Source organism: Trichomonas vaginalis, chromosome IV (genome assembly GCF_026262505.1).
Source record: "Trichomonas vaginalis G3 chromosome IV, whole genome shotgun sequence".
In the NCBI taxonomy this organism is placed as follows: domain Eukaryota; phylum Parabasalia; order Trichomonadida; family Trichomonadidae; genus Trichomonas; species Trichomonas vaginalis.
The window spans coordinates 30522882-30543311 of NC_067206.1; the positions used below are offsets into that span (position 1 = coordinate 30522882).

Sequence of the window (20430 nt, forward strand, 5' to 3'; positions counted from 1 at the left end):
TCATCGTATATGCTTTGTCGAAACTTCTTCATCGTAATGAGCGTAAATGTTTTGTCAAGACTTCTTCATCGTAATGAGTGTAAATGTTTTGTCATGATTTCATCGTACATGAATTTTCATGACTTCTTCATCGTAATGAGCGTATATGCTTTGTCATGATTTAATCGTATATGCTTTGTCAAACATGAACGTATATGTTTTGTCATGATTTAATCGTATATGCTTTGTCGAAACTTCATCGTATATGCTTTGTCATGATTTCATCGTAATGAGCGTAAATGACCCAAAAATAATGTTTAGGTGAAGAGGTGAGATCTCACCTCTTTTCTCACCTCTTTTCTCACCTCATTGAATTTTCATGATTTCTTCATCGTAATGAGCGTATATGTTTTGTCATGACTTCTTCGTATATGTTTTGTCATGATTTCATCGTAAATGTTTTGTCATGATTTCATCGTATATGTTTTGTCATGACTTCATCGTATATGTTTTGTCATGACTTCATCGTATATGTTTTGTCAAGACTTCTTCATCGTATATGTTTTGTCATGATTTCATCGTATATGCTTTGTCAAACATGAACGTATATGTTTTGTCATGACTTCATCGTATATGCTTTGTCAAGACTTCTTCATCGTAATGAGCGTAAATGATTTGTCAAAACTTCATCGTATATGCTTTGTCAAGACTTCTTCATCGTAATGAGCGTAAATGATTTGTCAAAACTTCATCGTATATGCTTTGTCAAACATGAACGTATATGTTTTGTCATGACTTCATCGTATATGTTTTGTCATGACTTCTTCTTCGTATATGCTTTGTCAAAACTTCATCGTACATGTTTTGTCGAAACTTCATCGTATATGTTTTGTAATGATTTCTTCGTAAATGTTTTGTCATGACTTCATCGTAATGAGCGTAAATGACCCAAAAATAATGTTTAGGTGAAGAGGTGAGATCTCACCTCTTTTCTCACCTCTTTTCTCACCTCATTGAATTTTCATGATTTCTTCATCGTAATGAGCGTATATGCTTTGTCATGATTTCATCGTAAATGATTTGTCAAACATGAACGTAAATGATTTGTCAAAACTTCATCGTATATGCTTTGTCAAGACTTCTTCATCGTAATGAGCGTAAATGTTTTGTCATGATTTCATCGTATATGTTTTGTCAAACATGAACGTAAATGATTTGTCGAAACTTCATCGTATATGTTTTGTTATGATTTCATCGTATATGTTTTGTCATGACTTCTTCATCGTAATGAACGTATATGCTTTGTCAAACATGAACGTAAATGTTTTTCAAGACTTCTTCATCGTAATGAGTGTAAATGTTTTGTCATGATTTCATCGTATATGTTTTGTCATGACTTCTTCATCGTAATGAAACGTATATGCTTTGTCAAACATGAACGTAAATGTTTTGTCAAGACTTCTTCATCGTATATGTTTTGTCAAACATGAGCGTAAATGATTTGTCGAAACTTCATCGTAATGAACGTATATGCTTTGTCAAACATGAACGTAAATGTTTTGTCAAGACTTCTTCATCGTAATGAGTGTAAATGTTTTGTCATGACTTCTTCGTATATGTTTTGTCATGACTTCATCGTATATGCTTTGTCATGATTTCTTCGTATATGTTTTGTCATAATTTCATCGTATATGCTTTGTCATAATTTCATCGTATATGTTTTGTCATGACTTCATCGTATATGTTTTGTCAAGACTTCTTCATCGTATATGTTTTGTCATGACTTCTTCTTCGTACATGTTTTGTCGAAACTTCATCGTACATGTTTTGTCGAAACTTCATCGTACATGTTTTGTCGAAACTTCATCGTATATGTTTTGTCATGACTTCATCGTACATGTTTTGTCGAAACTTCATCGTATATGTTTTGTCATGATTTCATCGTATATGCTTTGTCATGACTTCTTCATCGTAATGAACGTATATGCTTTGTCATGACTTCATCGTAAATGATTTGTCAAGACTTCATCGTAAATGATTTGTCATGACTTCTTCTTCGTAATGAGTGTAAATGATCCAAAAATATATGTTTAGGTGAAGAGGTGAGATCTCACCTCTTTTCTCACCTCTTTTCTCACCTCATGAATTTTCATGACTTCTTCATCGTATATGCTTTGTCAAACATGAACGTATATGCTTTGTCAAACATGAACGTAAATGTTTTGTCATGATTTCTTCATCGTAATGAGTGTAAATGATCCAAAAATAATGTTTATGTTAGAATGTTAGATCTAACACCTTTTCTAACATGTTTTCTAACATGGAGGATTTCATTAGATATACACATTCTTCCTTCATTTCATTCTATACACAATTTACATCATAGACGATTTAATAGATATAATACTTTCACTGTTTCATTAGATATACACATTCTTCCTTCATTTCATTCTATACACAATTTACATCATAGACGATTTAATAGATATAATACTTTCACTGTTTCATTAGATATAAACATTCTTCCCTAAACATTATTTTAGTTAAAGTCCATCAAATATTTTTAGGATACTTTCACCAAATAATGTGTATATCTAATGAAATCCTCCATGTTAGAAAACATGTTAGAAAAGGTGTTAGATCTAACATTCTAACATAAACATTATTTTTGGATCATTTACACTCATTACGATGAAGAAATCATGACAAAACATTTACGTTCATGTTTGACAAAGCATATACGTTCATGTTTGACAAAGCATATACGATGAAGAAGTCATGAAAATTCATGAGGTGAGAAAAGAGGTGAGAAAAGAGGTGAGATCTCACCTCTTCACCTAAACATTATTTTTGGATCATTTACACTCATTACGAAGAAGAAGTCATGACAAATCATTTACGATGAAGTCTTGACAAATCATTTACGATGAAGTCATGACAAAGCATATACGTTCATTACGATGAAGAAGTCATGACAAAGCATATACGATGAAATCATGACAAAACATATACGATGAAGTTTCGACAAAACATGTACGATGAAGTCATGACAAAACATATACGATGAAGTTTCGACAAAACATGTACGATGAAGTTTCGACAAAACATGTACGATGAAGTTTCGACAAAACATGTACGAAGAAGAAGTCATGACAAAACATATACGATGAAGAAGTCTTGACAAAACATATACGATGAAGTCATGACAAAACATATACGATGAAATTATGACAAAGCATATACGATGAAATTATGACAAAACATATACGAAGAAATCATGACAAAGCATATACGATGAAGTCATGACAAAACATATACGAAGAAGTCATGACAAAACATTTACACTCATTACGATGAAGAAGTCTTGACAAAACATTTACGTTCATGTTTGACAAAGCATATACGTTCATTACGATGAAGTTTCGACAAATCATTTACGCTCATGTTTGACAAAACATATACGATGAAGAAGTCTTGACAAAACATTTACGTTCATGTTTGACAAAGCATATACGTTCATTACGATGAAGAAGTCATGACAAAACATATACGATGAAATCATGACAAAACATTTACACTCATTACGATGAAGAAGTCTTGACAAAACATTTACGTTCATGTTTGACAAAGCATATACGTTCATTACGATGAAGAAGTCATGACAAAACATATACGATGAAATCATAACAAAACATATACGATGAAGTTTCGACAAATCATTTACGTTCATGTTTGACAAAACATATACGATGAAATCATGACAAAACATTTACGCTCATTACGATGAAGAAGTCTTGACAAAGCATATACGATGAAGTTTTGACAAATCATTTACGTTCATGTTTGACAAATCATTTACGATGAAATCATGACAAAGCATATACGCTCATTACGATGAAGAAATCATGAAAATTCAATGAGGTGAGAAAAGAGGTGAGAAAAGAGGTGAGATCTCACCTCTTCACCTAAACATTATTTTTGGGTCATTTACGCTCATTACGATGAAGTCATGACAAAACATTTACGAAGAAATCATTACAAAACATATACGATGAAGTTTCGACAAAACATGTACGATGAAGTTTTGACAAAGCATATACGAAGAAGAAGTCATGACAAAACATATACGATGAAGTCATGACAAAACATATACGTTCATGTTTGACAAAGCATATACGATGAAGTTTTGACAAATCATTTACGCTCATTACGATGAAGAAGTCTTGACAAAGCATATACGATGAAGTTTTGACAAATCATTTACACTCATTACGATGAAGAAGTCATGACAAAGCATATACGATGAAATCATGACAAAACATATACGTTCATGTTTGACAAAGCATGTACGATGAAGTCATGACAAAACATATACGATGAAGAAGTCTTGACAAAACATATACGATGAAGTCATGACAAAACATATACGATGAAGTCATGACAAAACATATACGATGAAATCATGACAAAACATTTACGATGAAATCATGACAAAACATATACGAAGAAGTCATGACAAAACATATACGCTCATTACGATGAAGAAATCATGAAAATTCAATGAGGTGAGAAAAGAGGTGAGAAAAGAGGTGAGATCTCACCTCTTCACCTAAACATTATTTTTGGGTCATTTACGCTCATTACGATGAAATCATGACAAAGCATATACGATGAAGTTTCGACAAAGCATATACGATTAAATCATGACAAAACATATACGTTCATGTTTGACAAAGCATATACGATTAAATCATGACAAAGCATATACGCTCATTACGATGAAGAAGTCATGAAATTCATGTACGATGAAATCATGACAAAACATTTACACTCATTACGATGAAGAAGTCTTGACAAAACATTTACGCTCATTACGATGAAGAAGTTTCGACAAAGCATATACGATGAAGAGGTTTCGACAAAACATATACGCTCATTACGATGAAGAAGTTTCGACAAAATATACACTCATTACGATGAAGAAGTTTCGACAAAACATATACGTTCATGTTTGACAAAGCATATACGATTAAATCATGACAAAACATTTACGATTAAATCATGACAAAACATGTACGATGAAATCTTGACAAAACATATACGATGAGGTCATGACAAAACATTTACGTTTAAGTTCCATGAGGTCATAACAAAACATTTATGTTTAAGTTCCATGAGGTCATAACAAAACATTTACGATGAGGTCATGACAAAACATTTACGATGAGGTCATGACAAAACATTTACGATGAGGTCATGACAAAACATTTACGATGAGGTCATGACAAAACATTTACGTTTAAGTTCCATGAGGTCATAACAAAACATTTATGTTTAAGTTCCATGGGTCATAACAAAACATTTACGATGAGGTCATGTTAGAAAACATGTTAGAAAAGGTGTTAGATCTAACATTCTAACATAAACATTATTTTTGGATCATTTACACTCATTACGATGAAGAAATCATGACAAAATCATTTACGATGAAATCATGACAAAACATTTACGAAGAAATCATGACAAAAACATTTACGAAGAAATCATGACAAAACATTTACGATGAAATCTATGACAAAACATTTACGATGAAATCATGACAAAACATTTATGTTATACAGTAATGTTAGTCATGAATGTTTGTCCTACGTGTTGGCGTTAGTGTTGAAAAATAATGTTTGTCCTACATGAAGCCGTACAAGCGTTTGAATTTGTTTATGCATAAAATTACTCTCTTGTTTTCTGTATCTATCATACAAACATAAGCATCACCTGTTTTTGTAAAGTTTATATGAAGTTTTCGATAGTTAAGACCTGTATAATAATAGAATGCGTCCTCATTCTCACATAGTAGTAGAACTCAAACGAATGCTTACCATAATCTGTTATTTCAACAGCTTCGTCATATTTCATCAACGAACTCATAAACTATATCGCCATACTTGCTTTTATTTCTATTGTTTTCAGATTTAGAACACCAACGAAGGTTTGAGATTCTGTTGTCAGTTCTATCATGATTTAATATGGTCTATTTCTTTCAAATTGTTTGGATTTTCAATCCACTGTTCTGCAATAATTCTATGCTTTAAATGTGTTTTGTTGTTTAAACTAAGCTCAATATAACCATGATTATTTAAGCATTCACTCTTAATATGTTTGTTTTTCTTTCGACGAATAGTAAAAGGATATGTCGTACAAATCTCATAATCTTCATGATTTCTCAATGTTTCCCATTGAGTTTGTTTCCCCACTAACGTTCTCATTGACGTCCTCAATATCTTCTTCCTCACTGAACTCGTCAATATTTTCACTAGCTCCTTCTGTAATGTTTTCATCGGCATTGTCATTGACTTCTTCTGTAATGTTAATGTTGTTGTTTCGCTCATGTTCTTTCACTAATGTTAAAAGTTATGTTGTACGAATTTTGAACAGAATTTAGAGCAGTTATGAAACAATGAAGTATTTTTACGCTATTGAAAGGAACTATGAGAGTGAAGTACATGACAGCAATGACAAAAGGAACTAATATCAAACCTAATGAAATCGCTCACGAGGACATAGAGCTTAACAAGTACTTTGTGGAGTATCTTATAAGTGAAGAGTATGTAAGACCTTACTTCATGTTTGACAGCATGAATGAGGATGTTATTTCATGGTTAAAGAATATAAGCAATGTTTTCGGTAAGTACGTCATAGATGACAAAGGTCTTGTTGTATTTTATGAGACAGCAATACGAACACAGGAACTAATGGATATTATGCACTCAACAGCAAAGAAAGGATTTAGTACTATTGGCATGAATGAACATTGCAGGAATGACATATACAACCTATGCTCACGAAAGCCTTACACAAAAGCAATACAAATGATAGAACATAAGTGTCTAAGGTCAGCAAATGAAATCATTACTGTCAGTGGTTATGAAAGAACTGTTAGCAAAGATGAGTGGAAACAGCTATTCATATTAAGGAAGGACGTTGCTGAACTAGTTAAACCTGTTGCACAAACATTGTTTCAGATAAGACCAGCAATGACTAAGAACCCTTTGACCTTAGTCAATGAGACCATAGAGGTTGAAGATAATGACATGAAAGAACTAGGAATGAATGAGAGAAGTTGTGAAGGATGTTTGAGTCAAAACACATGGTTCTTCAGAGCTGTTAAGAAACTTAGTAAAGAACGACAGAAATATTTTATAGAGAAGTATTGCAAAGGATGTGTAAATGAATTGCTTGAAATAGAACTTAGAGACACTTTCACACTAAAGGACTTGAGGAAAAATAAGTACATGAGTGAAGAAGGTATTGACATAGCTAGTGTTATAAATGACTTAAGAAGATGTGTTGTTGTTATTGACGGAGCACGTATGACATATCTAGTGAAAGATTATGATGGAATACGAGACACAACAACACTTGTGTCAGTAGATAGCAAGGAATTCAATAAGCTCATGAAGAGTGTTTATGTAGGACGTATTGAGGAGAAGGATGTGAACGCACTGATGATTTATGAAGCGGGTCAGAACAAGAACTATCTTATGAAGTCAGGCATGAGATTCTTTGACGAAAGAGATGACATTTACAGCTATTTCAGAGGATATGAGTATGAGGTACTGAATGAAGTAGATGAAAGCGTTATTGAAGGATATTTGAAACATGTTCACGATGTCATATGTAATGAGGATGAAGAGCTTTATGAGTATGTTTTGAACTGGTTCGCCTACATCGTTCAAAATCCTTGTGGAAAGACTGGAACAGTACTTTTGTTAATAGGAAAGCAAGGAACTGGTAAGAATGTACTTAGTAATGTTCTATGCGAGCTCATTAGCAAGTACGCCAACAATAATATAACGGCAATAGAGAATGTGGTTGGTAGATTCAATGCTGCTATTGAGAACATGAAGCTCATCGTATGCAATGAACTAAGCTCATGCGATACGTCTAAGGTCATGAACCACGACGCACTAAAGTCAATAGTAACAGAGACTCAGTTGGACTTAAATCAGAAGTGTCAGCCAGTAAGAAAGATAGAGAATGTTTGTAATATCATCATGATATCTAACAACTTCAACTCAGTAAAGATTGACAAAGACGACAGAAGATTTGTTGTCATTGACGTAAGCAGCAGATACAAAGGAAATTACGAATATTTCTCAAATCTCATTGAAAGCTTTAATGAAGAGTTTTATTCAAACTTACTGACGTACTTCATGAAGAAAGATTTAAGTGAATTTGATGTAAGGAAGATACCATTCACCAGGGCTAAACAAGAACTCATCGAAATGAACAAAACACCTTACCAAATGTTTTACGAGGAGTTCTATGAAAAGTTTGTATCCGGATGGAATTGTACAGAGTGCTACAGAAGATATAAAGAATTTGCGAAGGAGAATGAATTCTTTGCATGTAGTTCAAATGTATTTGGTGGCAAGATGAGAGAATTTGTGAAGAGAAGTAGAAAGCGAGACGGTTCTGCAAGAAGTTATATTTACGAAGCAAGTATGATATTAGAAGGTCGTGGAAAGAAAGAAACAGTGAATTATGAGGAAGTGCTTGAAAAATTCATGGAGTACATGGGAAGCAATATAACATACAACAAAGACATATACAGTGAGTTTAAGTACTACTGTGAACAGCATGAGATTGAAGTAATGAGTAAAGGAGACTTTGAAACGCTTATGAAAGACAGTAAGGAGGTCGTTCATGAGAACAGTGTTGAAATAGTTCATGAGAACAGTGAGGAGGTCATACATGAGAACAGTGATGAAATAGTTCATGAGAACAGTGAGGAGGTCATACATGAGAACAGTGATGAAATAGTTCATGAGAACAGTGAGGAGGTCATACATGAATGCAATGATGAAATAGTTCATGAGAACAGTGAGGAGGTCATACATGAGAACAGTGATGAAATAGTTCATGATGTCGTTCGTGAAGAAGCCATTGCAACAAAGAATAATATAAAGGATTTCATAGAACTTAACAAGGAGGAGTTTAAAGAAGGCTATGAAGTGAAAAGATGTGAAGAAGATTTCTTGGCGTATTTGAAGAAAAAGAGACTAAAGCCAATGGCTCAAAATAAGTTTCAATCGATGTTTGAAAAGAAACGTTTGAGCTATGGTGGTGTAAGAAGCACATATTACTTTGTTAAGAAGTGAGGACATTTATTTTTGTCGTTAGTGTTGGAGTTTGTGTTTGTTGTTAGTGTTTGTCATTTGTGCTGAAGTTAGTACTTGATGTTAGTGTTGGAGTTTGTGTTTGTTGTTAGTGAGAGAATAAATTAAATCATGAACTTTGCCATGGTCTCTGTCCCTAGTAGTTTTCATTAAGTTCTGGAAATAATGAAAGTCATAAACTTTGCCATGGTCTCTGTCCCTAGTAGTTTTCATTATCTCACAGAGTTAATGAAAGTCATACTTTCTATCAGATGAAGCATGCAGATGAACATAATGAAAGTTAGTGAGTTTGCCACGAGTTATGAATAAAATATTGGCATATTAGATGAGATAGCTGATGAAACAGGTGAAGATAAATTAAATCTTGGACTTTGCCACACTCTGTCCCTAGTTCCTCAAAATCCTTGACAACGTTGCTTAGAAATTTTGGTTCAAAACCTCATCTGATTTTAATCTGTTATGCTACCTGTTAAGTTTCGTGAGATTATAAAGTAATGAATTCAAGTGGGTGAAAAAACAGGTGAAAAAAGAGGTGAGATCTCACCACTTCACCTAAATTTATTTTTGTGCTATGTTTTCATACGTGTGGGAGTGGTGATATCATTAATTTTTAAGTTTATTTTTTATTTTATTTTTATTTTATTTTTATGTAAATGACGAAAACTATTGAGATAACAAACTACAACGGTCATGAGTTCAAGAATTTGTTCTTCGTTCCTCGTGAAAATACATTCTATCAGATACGAGGGAGAAAGGGTAAAGTTAGTTTGAGCGTTTATGAAGGAATGAAGAATGGAAAGTTTATACAAGCATACGATACAAACGGTAAGCGTGTTTCATTAGCTTTGTCAAAACTTACTAACATTTATTTTGACAGTGACTTTGACTCTGACGATTGGAGCGACAGCAGCGATACTGAAGAATATGAACTATTGTGTGAAGCACAGCAATGGGAAGAGTTGCAATACTTCTGTAAGTGAGAACGTTTATTTTTTACAGTAGTGAGGTGAAGTGGTTGGCGGCTTTATAAATATTTAAGGTTAAGTTGGTGTTTGTGTTTGTGTTGTAAAATATACGTTAACGGTTTTGTAAAGTGTCAAAACAGCTAAGTTGTGTATGGAGGTGCGCAGTGCCACCGTACACGACTTATGTATACTAACTTTGAAAACAGTTATTGGTGCAGGCAGGATAACAAGGCCAGTAGTTTCCTTTACCAGCACATTTGCTGAGTCATACACAATGAACCAAGAAATTGAAGTCTCATTTGAAGTAACAAATATCGTTGCAAATCAAAAAATTGCATACTACATTGAAAGCACCAATAACCAAATTATCAAAGATGAATTTATAGCAACCACAACCAGTAAGAAGATAACTCAGAAAGTAACTGTTCGTTCATCTCCAGAATTCAACATCACAATTTACTGCAAGAGAGGAAATTATGAAGTATCCATTCCTATTACAAAGATCTTGAATGTTCCACGTTCCCCTTCACTGCATTTTGATGAAAAACCGAAGAACAGTTACACAAAGAATAGTAGAATAGCTGTAAAAGGAAGAATTATTGATGTTTCAACAGGATTATTAGCATATAAATTTGATTCAACAGAAACTAAGGTGCTTCCAAAAGAATACACGGTATCAAATTCTTATTATTTCTCAGAACTTATTGATTTCCCTGTAAATTTCCAGGATGGACAACATTGTATTACTTTCTATGCTGTTGATAAGGCTTCTAATACTTATTCAAAAGGTGATGAATTTGAATTTTCATTTGTTAACACCCATCCACCAGAAATTCAAAACCTTAAGACATCAGCAGAAACAGTAATCAGAGGAAGGACTGTTAAAGTAACGGGACAGATCAAAGATGAAGATCCAAATAGTTATTCTGATATTTCTCTTTCGTTTGGAGAGTTTGGTCCGGAAACAACAATTATTCCCAATTTTGAGACAAAAATCACATGGACAGATTTCGAATATGAATTAACAATTCCTCCGGATACCCCACCTGGCAAATATAGAATATCTGTATCGGCCAAAGATACTGGTAGAGATCAATCTGAATATTATTATTGTTATGTTACAGTTTTAATTCAGCCAATTACCCCATTCCAAACAGCTCCTAAGACTGCTTTTGAAACTCCATTCAATACTGCATTCCAAACTTCCCATAATACCCCCTATGAAACACCATTCAGTTCTGCATTTCAGACAGCTCACGATACACCATTTGTAACAGTATTCGCGACTCCGTTTCTTACTTCACAGGAAACTCCAATAAAAGAAGTTCCACCAGCTAATGGAGAGTCACCGAATGAGAAGTCTAACTTAGATGATGACTCCAAGAATTCATCGAGTGTTACTCCAAATTCTGCTGATGAGATGCCAACCCTGTTCCAGGATGATGGTTCTGCCAAGAAGAAGAAGAGCACTATATTGATTGTTGTAATCTGTTCTGTAATTGCAGTTATAATTATAGCAATTTTGATTGCTGTATTTATTTACAAACGCACCCACCAAGATGATAGCGAAGAAGAGTCATCTATTGAAATGGCAGAGACTGTCATACAATCTGTTGTAAATCCAAATGATGGAGCTACATTGGATAACCCATTATTTACAACAACTACTGTTGATGATGACGAAGATATCTTTGCCGGAGATTTCGAAGAAGGCAATACTGTCCATTACTTCTTTATCAAGGAAGAAGATGAATAGTTTGTTTATAATATAAAATTTGTTTTTTTGCGGATTAATTTTTGAAATTTCTTTTGATGGAAGAAACAGAATAGTTGCGTTGAGATCGTGATAGAAATTGTGTAATATTTAACATATAAGAAACTGTAATGTAAAATTAAGGAGCTGAAGCTATAAATTTGAAAATATGATTAAATAAAAGAATTTTAATGCCAAAATTGATTATATTTTAATAGGTTTTATATATTATATTTTAAAGATATACTCAATAAGTTATAAATGTAAATGTCAAATGAAATAAATATAATCCACCGAAGAATTGACTCAAAAGTATGCAGATCAAATACGACGATTGAGTTTAATTTGATCTCATATTTGCTTAAAGATTTTGGTTTATTTAATTCAAAGGATCGAAATGAATAAAAAATGTTATTTAAAATGGCTATTATCAATGCCATTAAATAATCAAGCATAAGGATCCATAGGATTATTGTAAATAATGTAATGTCGGAAATATCGATATTCCAATATGTGTTTTGAAAATAACAATTAACCTGTTGTAAAATCAGTTGTGACTGGAAATTAGATTGCTTAAAGCATCGATCAAAAAATGTAAAATAAAAGATTTTTCTTTCTTTTTCATAACAATTTTCTTTTCTTATAGTTTTGATTTGTATTAAATCAATGATAGAATACGTATTTATGTTTATTTTTTGGAGTTGATATAAATTACGATTATGTTAAATTCAACGTGCATTTTAAATTTTTATTGTAGCATACTAAGTGTTATTAATTTCCTTAAATGTGATATGGTTGGATATCAATTCAAAAATCTCAAACCATTCAAAAATATAATGAACTTGATCAAAATTGAATTTGTTCGTATCGATGAAGATACTGATTAACAATCATTTAGCTGATTTATAAACATTAATCGATGACTAGTTTTGAGACTATTCGATTTATGGTCAGAATTAGGACTATGTAGCAAATTGAGGGGAAAAGTGTTCTATGACCTCTCAAAAATATAATTAAATTTTAAATGATAGTTTAAAGATTAACTATTAGTATTAAAATGTTACGAAAATTTGTGGTTCCAAAAAATTTTATCGATCATTTTATAGACATGCTGTATAACATGATATTTCAATGGATGGTACTTACGTTTCATTTCGATAATAAAATGCTTATCATAATATTCAAAAGTGAAAAATTTCACTCAATGCCATTTTATGATGTCATATTAGCATAATTACTGGAAATAATTGTCTCCATTAATGTGCTTTAAAATGCATATCTAATTGCTTTGCCCGGATAAATAAAATTGTATTGAATTTGATTGACCATTCATTGTCTCAAATTATCGACTAAAAAATAAAACTTTGAAAAAAATGCACCATATTGTGGTATGTGTAACTTTAAATGAATTCAGTGCAAAATCATCTGACATTCGTATTCAAATAATGTAGATATTCCGTTTGAAATTTTGAAAAGAGTTTATTCAAGAAAATGTTTTTTGTTCTCTTATCTCTCCTAGATGCTGCCTCTGGTGAAAAATTGAAGGTATATGCTGCAAATGATAAAGCAGATTTAGATATTAGATATTATAGAGATGAATATGATTATTATTGGGACACTTATGAAACAAAAGAGTATTCCACAACATTCAACAACTATGGTTGGTTTGTTGTTTTCAGGGTTTATGAAGATGGCGAACCCGGAAAATTAGTGTATGTAAGGGGTTCGAATAATGGAGTTGCAAAATACAATGGAATTTATTTTGCCACAAATTACAAAATTGATTCAACAACAGGTTACCTCATTTTAACATTCGATATTACAAACACAGCACAAGAACCAAAGAGAATTGATGTTGGAGTTTTTGCTGATGTTCAAATTGCTGAAAATGATAAAGCTACGATTAAACCTTTAGCTAATAATAGAGGTTTCACAATGACTGATAGTGACGCTCAAATTTCATATACATTATTAATTCGAGATGCTGCTGGGGCAACAAATGTCGATTCTTTCTACTATGGACCATTGAAACGTGAGTGGTTCAATGGAGATTATAATTCTTATTCTCATTCTTACGATTTCTATTCTTACAACACAGACAAATTCCCATATTTCGAAAACGCAACCTTAGATAAAGCATTAACTGGTCAGGATAGCTGTTTTGCATTCTCATGGCAGAAGAGAGATATATATCCTGGAGAAAAAATATCACTTGGAACCACAGCAGGTGTTGGAACAAATTTGAGGACTGCTCCATATGTTAGATGGATTACAGAGTTCAAAGATGTCTATACTCCAGGTGAGCAATTAACAATAAGATTCGAAGTAGGTGATTATGATATTGGAGAAACAGTAACGGTGATTCTTATGGAAGACTCAACTAAAAAGTATGGAACTTTGGAAATATCTGAAACTAAAACAAGTGCTATATACAAGCATGATGTAACGTTTGTATCTAAAGGAACAAAAGAGATAACTGTGTATGCTAGTGATAGCAAGGGATTTAAATCAGCTGAACTAAAGAAAACATTAATTGTAACAAACAAACCAAAGATCACAGTTACAAATACATTGAGTAATACATATAATAATGGTTCAACAATTTATATCAAAGGCTACGTATATGATGAAGATTACGTTCAAATAAGATATAGATTTGATGATTCTTTTACATCAAATGCACCTGAAAATATTTCATGCAGCATTTATGGAGCAAGTTATTCAAAGAACTTAGAAATACCATCATGGTTACAAAAGGGACAGCATACAATTTATATTTATGCTGTTGACAAATATGGTGTCAAATCGGATGAAATTCCACATACATTTGAATATTCTCTCTCGCAGAAGCCAACAATTAAATTAGTTTCATTAGAGGAAGACATAGTTTATCCCGGATCAGAATTAATTATTTCTGGACAAATCAAAGATGAAGATGATCGTGAAGGACTATCAGTTTTTGCATTCATTTCTGATGTACTAAATGAGAAAATCATTAGCGGAAGAGCAAATGCACAATGGCAAACATTTAATGGAAAAGTTAAATTGCCTTGGAATATAAAACCAAATGAATATTCGTTATTTGTTGAAGCAAAAGATGACGCAGGACATTCTTCAAATATGGTTGAATTAAAAGTATACGTAAAACCTTATCCACAAACAGCTGTTCCAACTCCGTATTCGACATCCCAAGAAACACCTTATGAAACATCTGTTCAGACGCCATTTAATACTGCTTTCAAAACGCCACATTCAACAGCCGAAAATACTCCATTTTCTACAGCTTATAATACACCTTATTTTACTGCTGCTGAGACACCATATTTTACTGCTGCCAGCACTCCGTTTACAACTGCTGAAGAAACTCCATTAACAACTGCTGCGGAAACTCCATTAACAACTGCGGCGGAAACTCCATTAACAACATTTGAAGCAACTCCATTTACAACTGCTGCGGAAACCCCATTCACGACATTTGAAGAAACTCCATATGTAACAGCATTTGATACGCCGTTTTCAACTGTAGAAGAAACACCATTTTCATCTGCTGTCGAAACACCATATTTGACTGAAGTCGAAACTCCGTTTGAAACTGCCTTCTCAACTGCTTTCGAAACACCTTTCGGAACAAACATGATAACACCACATAAAACACCAGATTCACCTTTCGAAACATTTGTTGAAACACCATTCATTACAAACAAAGAAACTCCATTTGAAACACCTTTCTTGACTGCCTTTGAAACACCATTTACTAGTCCATTTATAACAAATCAAGAAACACCATTCCTTACACAGAAGGAAACAGCTTTTGAAACGCCATTTGTAACAAATAAAGAAACTGCCTTCGAAACTCCATTTATTACAGAGAAAGAAACAGCAATAGAAACACCATTTGTTACAAACAAAGAAACAGCTGCCGAAACACCGTTCTTTACACAAAAGGAAACTGCTTTTGAAACTCCATTTATTACTCCAAAGAGTTCTCCAGAGAAAATCGAACCGAAAATCAATTCTGATTCTTCCATCGAAACACCTTCAACAACAAAAGATTTTGTTTACAATGATGCCCCGACAATAAATGTTAATGCAGACTCGGAAACTACAACCAAGAAGAAGAATATTGGAATGATCATTGCAATTGTTGCATCAATATTAGCAATCATTATTGCTTTGGTTATAGGAATTGTTTTGTATATTCGTCACATGAAACAAGAAGAATCAGAAGAGGAATCATCAATTGAGATGCAAGAAACAGTCATTTCATCTGTTGTCAACCCTAATGAAGGTATTACACTTGATAATCCATTGTTTACAACATCCGTAATGGATCAAGAAGAAGATATTTTTGCAGGTGAATTTGAAGAATCTAATCCAGTCCAGTACTTCTTTATTAAGGATGATGAATAATTCATTATCATTATAATGCGATTTATATTGATTTGTATTTTGCGGATAAAGATAGATTTTATTATCGATCTATACCTATTTATGCACTGTTTCTAAACTAATAAATACATTTATATAATTTATGGAATTAATATTTTTAGCTTTGAACATGGATATTTCTAATAATTTTTAATATAGGGTGTCCAAAGGTGCGTTTAGCACAGCGCTCTATATGAGACTATTAAAGGAGATATATGCTGATTATAAATATATAATAAAAAATATGAATATATGTATATGATGAGTATGTTGTATTTTGGCGCCATGCCGGGATATAAAATGAATTTTGAGACAAGAGGCGGTTTCGCGGGAAATTTTGGCGGGATTTTTTTCATTTTTTTAATGAATCATAAAGAAAACATCCTCGCTCTTGCAAAAAAATGCAAAGACTGTAAAAAAATCTACGAGACATTGGTAAAATGCTTCGGTATGGATGCTCCTAGCTATTCCACTGTAACGTATCATGTTAGGATGTATCACTTCATGAACAAAAAGGCGCCCATCATAAAAATTGACAAAAAATCGCCGGATCAAAGAAAAATCAAAGCAATTCTTCAAGCGCTAGATGAAGACCCAAGAGCATCACTCAGAAGGATAGAGGAGATGACAAAGATACCACGTACAACAGTCAGTTATTATCTGCACAATTATTTGAACTACAAACTAGCGTATACATCTCGTAAACGAAAAAGGGGATTTGACGGAGTCAAATCCCCGCTCACAAAAAGTGGACTTTACATGTCAAATTTTATATGCATGTAATGTCCACTTTTATGAGTTTTAGGAAGGAATTGGAAGCCATGAGTTACTGACATTGCATCAGTATCTCATAGCCTCCAATTCCTTCTAGAAAGTGTCCAAACTTTGGGTTAATTGCAAACTATTAACCCAAAGTTTGGACACTTTCAAGTGGAGATGGAAGGCTTTGGCATATATATTAATACAATATACCTCAAAGCCTTCCATCTCCACTACAAATGGGAGAAACTTTGTCCGAATAGTTTAACATTCGGACAAAGTTTCTCCCATCTTTCAATGTAATTGCTACCTGTGAGGTACTGACTTGAAGTCAGTGCTTCACAGGTAGCAATATCCAAAAATTTAAAAACATTTTATCAGTTCGTTAGAGAACTAGAGCCTCCTAGGTACTGAACCAGAATCAGTGCCTAGGGGACTCTAGTGATCTATATAAATCTGAGTTTCTCAGCAATTTAGCGAGGAATGTTCGTTATCGTGTAGATATTTATAATATATACATGATAACAAACATTCCCCGGTAAAAGATGTAAAATCTTATAAGAAATAATTGCAAAAGAATAACAAATTGCAACAAATTTTATATGAAACTGAACCTTATGAGGTAGTGATTCAAGATCACCGCCTCATAAGATTCAGTTTCAATCTCAAGTATCTCAAAAGTAAGGCTCTATTTTTTGCCATGTAAAGTGTCACTTTTTCTGTCAAACTGTTTTTATCGTTTTCGTTTACAACATACACGTTGGGTTCCGCACAACCTTAATTCAGTTCAAAAAAAATCTAGAGTCCAATCTTCGAAAGAGCTCCTCTCTATATTGGGTGCGTATCAATCCAAGAAGTTTCGCTTTTTAGTAACAGGGGACGAGTCTTGGTTTCAATATGCAACAGATGCCAAAATCATGTGGATCCCGAAGGATGAAAATCCGCAAACATTCCCGAAGAAAAAAATTGACACACCAATGATGATGTTGTCGGTTTTTTGGGGCGTGAATGATATCATCGCAATTGATATTCTTCAAAAACCTAATACGATGAATGCTCAGTATCTAATTGACAATGTTCTTACTCAAATTATCAATTCTGATGAGTTTGAGAAATCCAAACAACAAAAACAAAAGTTTGCAATTCATTTTGATAATTCAAGAGTTCACAAAAGTCATAAGGTAATGAATTACTTGGTGGAAAACAATGTCAAAGTTGTTCCAAACCCAATTTATTCACCTGATATTGCACCCTCTGACTTTTATTTATTCGGCACGCTAAAAAAGAGAGCTGAAGGACGCGAATTCGCGAGTCCAGATGATCTTGAAAATTTTGTAAGAGAGCAATTTGAGCAATTTTCTCATGATGATTTAAAGCGTGTCTTTCAAGCCTGGATCGATCGCTGCGAACGCGTGATTGAATCCAATGGTGATTATATTTAAATAAACTTTATATATATGTAACTTGTTTATTTCTATTTGCAGTATTCAGGTTTGTGCTAAACACACCTTTGGACACCCTATATAAATGCTTTATTTTATTTGTTCAAATTTAGAATCAAATTTAAAAGAATTTATAAATCTGTTATAATTTAGAATTTAGTGTGTGTATATTTTAATGGTATCAAATATAACCCTTAACTAAGATGTCTAAATAGCTTGCTTCTTCGGAAATATTAAGAGATTGACTCAATTTTCATAAATTTGTTAGTATGAAACAATTTTATAAGTAAGAATACAATATATATCATTTGTTTCTATATATGACGAATAATAACATAAAGATTTGTTACTTTATTTATCATTGGAAAACAAATGTGTTATGAAACATACATCATATAGATTAATGCATAATAATCATATATCCATATATCATATATTTATAATTTAATAGGAAAATAAATTAATTCGGATTTTTTTGCTCAATTGAACGATGCAATCTTTCTTTTAATATTATTTTTTTTGATATAAACTATTAAAAATTTATACATTGCAGAAAATATGAAGAATTGGCAATATTTCATTCAGAAAGCAAGTGGATTAGAACGATTTTGTTTAAAAAAAATGATAATCTCTATTTTATTGATTTAATTTTCATATATATGAAATGAGTTATAAAATGGGCTTAATTAATTTTTGTGAGATGGAATTAAATACGATAAAAGAAAATTATCGAATTTAATTTTGAATGAATAAATTTAAAATATATAGATTTTAGTATTAATAAGATTCTAGAATCTAATTACAGTTCATTGAATTTTCATTCAAAAATCACTGTTTCAAAAATTGCATTGTAATAATTGGTAAAAATGCCAGATATTAGGATTTGTTTGATAATTAATAGGAGATTAAATTCATGTAAGCTGTCAGAATTAGAATTTTTGAGAAGTTGTGAGAAAAAAATGGCTTTCAATCTCACAAAAATGTAATTTCTTATTTTATTTTTATTTGTAGATTATTATACATATAGAAATTTTTTGTATATTAATGATTCAAAAATAATTTATCAATCGTTTGATAAGAAAAAAAACAAATCGAAATTCAAAATGATTGTGCTTAATTGAAGACATCGAAAATAAAATGATTATCTAAATGTATTCAAAAGTTGCATTAAATATTGTCATGCCCGGAATTGTTCTTAGATTCATTGGATGATGCATTATTCTAAACTTGAAAATAATTCAATTTGTTCATTCATTGACTCAAACTCATTATATCAAAATTAAAAGCTGATGATTTATATGTTATGTTCAAGAATATGTTTATTTGTTCTAAAATAAAGTAAACTGTTATTTCAGAATAATTTGAAAGCAATATTTTCAGGAAAATGGTTTTCCTTCTCTTAACTCTCATCATGGGTTGGTTTCGAGAAAGTTTGTTACCTGATTTCACATCAGATGATACGAATATAGATATCAGATATTATATAGGATCATATAATGATTATGGATTTCTTTATCAGGAAAAATTATATTCCACAACATTCTGGAATCATGGTTGGTATGTTGTTTTCAGAGTCTATGAAAATGGAGAACCAGGACCATTAGTATATGTAAAAGGTTCAAATAAAGGAAAGGCCGAATACAATGGAATTAAATTTGAAACAAAAGGCGATATTGATTCTCAAACAGGTTACTTCATTTTAACATTCAATATTAGAAACACAGCACAAGAACCAAAGAGAATTGATGTTGGAGTTTTTGCTGATGTTCAAATTGCTGAAAATGATAAAGCTACGATTAAACCTTTAGCTAATAAGAGAGGTTTTACAATGAAAGATGACCTAACAAGGATATCTTTTACACTGTTAATTCGCGATGCTGCTAATGTCACGAATGTTGATTCATTCTACTATGGCCCGTTAGAATATG

General features: G+C 32.3%; 4 protein-coding genes and 1 pseudogene across 5 annotated transcripts, besides 5 other annotated features; all 5 read left to right on the forward strand.

Annotated features, from left to right (window-relative positions):
* The first annotated feature begins 6986 nt into the window (after positions 1–6986).
* Positions 6987–8507: a mobile genetic element.
* Positions 8508–8543: 36 nt separating this feature from the next.
* On the forward strand, positions 8544–9137 carry TVAGG3_0196910 (phage fiber proteins family; the record flags this gene model as incomplete). The annotated part of the gene is made up of 1 exon (XM_051226211.1): positions 8544–9137. The coding sequence occupies one exon, from the start codon at positions 8544–8546 to the stop codon at positions 9135–9137; it is 594 nt and encodes a 197-aa protein (XP_051111197.1).
* Positions 9138–9808: 671 nt separating this feature from the next.
* On the forward strand, positions 9809–10135 carry TVAGG3_0196920 (uncharacterized protein; the record flags this gene model as incomplete). The annotated part of the gene is made up of 1 exon (XM_001298311.1): positions 9809–10135. One exon carries the CDS (start codon positions 9809–9811, stop codon positions 10133–10135), a length of 327 nt encoding a protein of 108 aa, XP_001298312.1.
* A 136-nt stretch (positions 10136–10271) lies between these two features.
* TVAGG3_0196930 (bifunctional inhibitor/lipid-transfer protein/seed storage 2s albumin superfamily protein family) lies at positions 10272–11876 on the forward strand (the record flags this gene model as incomplete). Its single annotated transcript, XM_001298310.1, has 1 exon — positions 10272–11876. The coding sequence occupies one exon, from the start codon at positions 10272–10274 to the stop codon at positions 11874–11876; it is 1605 nt and encodes a 534-aa protein (XP_001298311.1).
* A 1488-nt stretch (positions 11877–13364) lies between these two features.
* Positions 13365–16346, forward strand: TVAGG3_0196940 (bifunctional inhibitor/lipid-transfer protein/seed storage 2s albumin superfamily protein family; the record flags this gene model as incomplete). Its single annotated transcript, XM_001298309.2, has 1 exon — positions 13365–16283. One exon carries the CDS (start codon positions 13365–13367, stop codon positions 16281–16283), a length of 2919 nt encoding a protein of 972 aa, XP_001298310.1.
* Positions 16347–16457: 111 nt separating this feature from the next.
* Positions 16458–16485: a terminal%2Cinverted (terminal inverted repeat of Mariner transposon ID:TVAGG3_0196950).
* Positions 16458–18582: a mobile genetic element.
* On the forward strand, positions 16554–18502 carry TVAGG3_0196995 (annotated as a pseudogene). The gene has a single exon. A coding segment is annotated over exon 1 (1949 nt).
* Positions 16993–17813: a mobile genetic element.
* Positions 18555–18582: a terminal%2Cinverted (terminal inverted repeat of Mariner transposon ID:TVAGG3_0196950).
* Positions 18583–20430: the final 1848 nt, after the last annotated feature.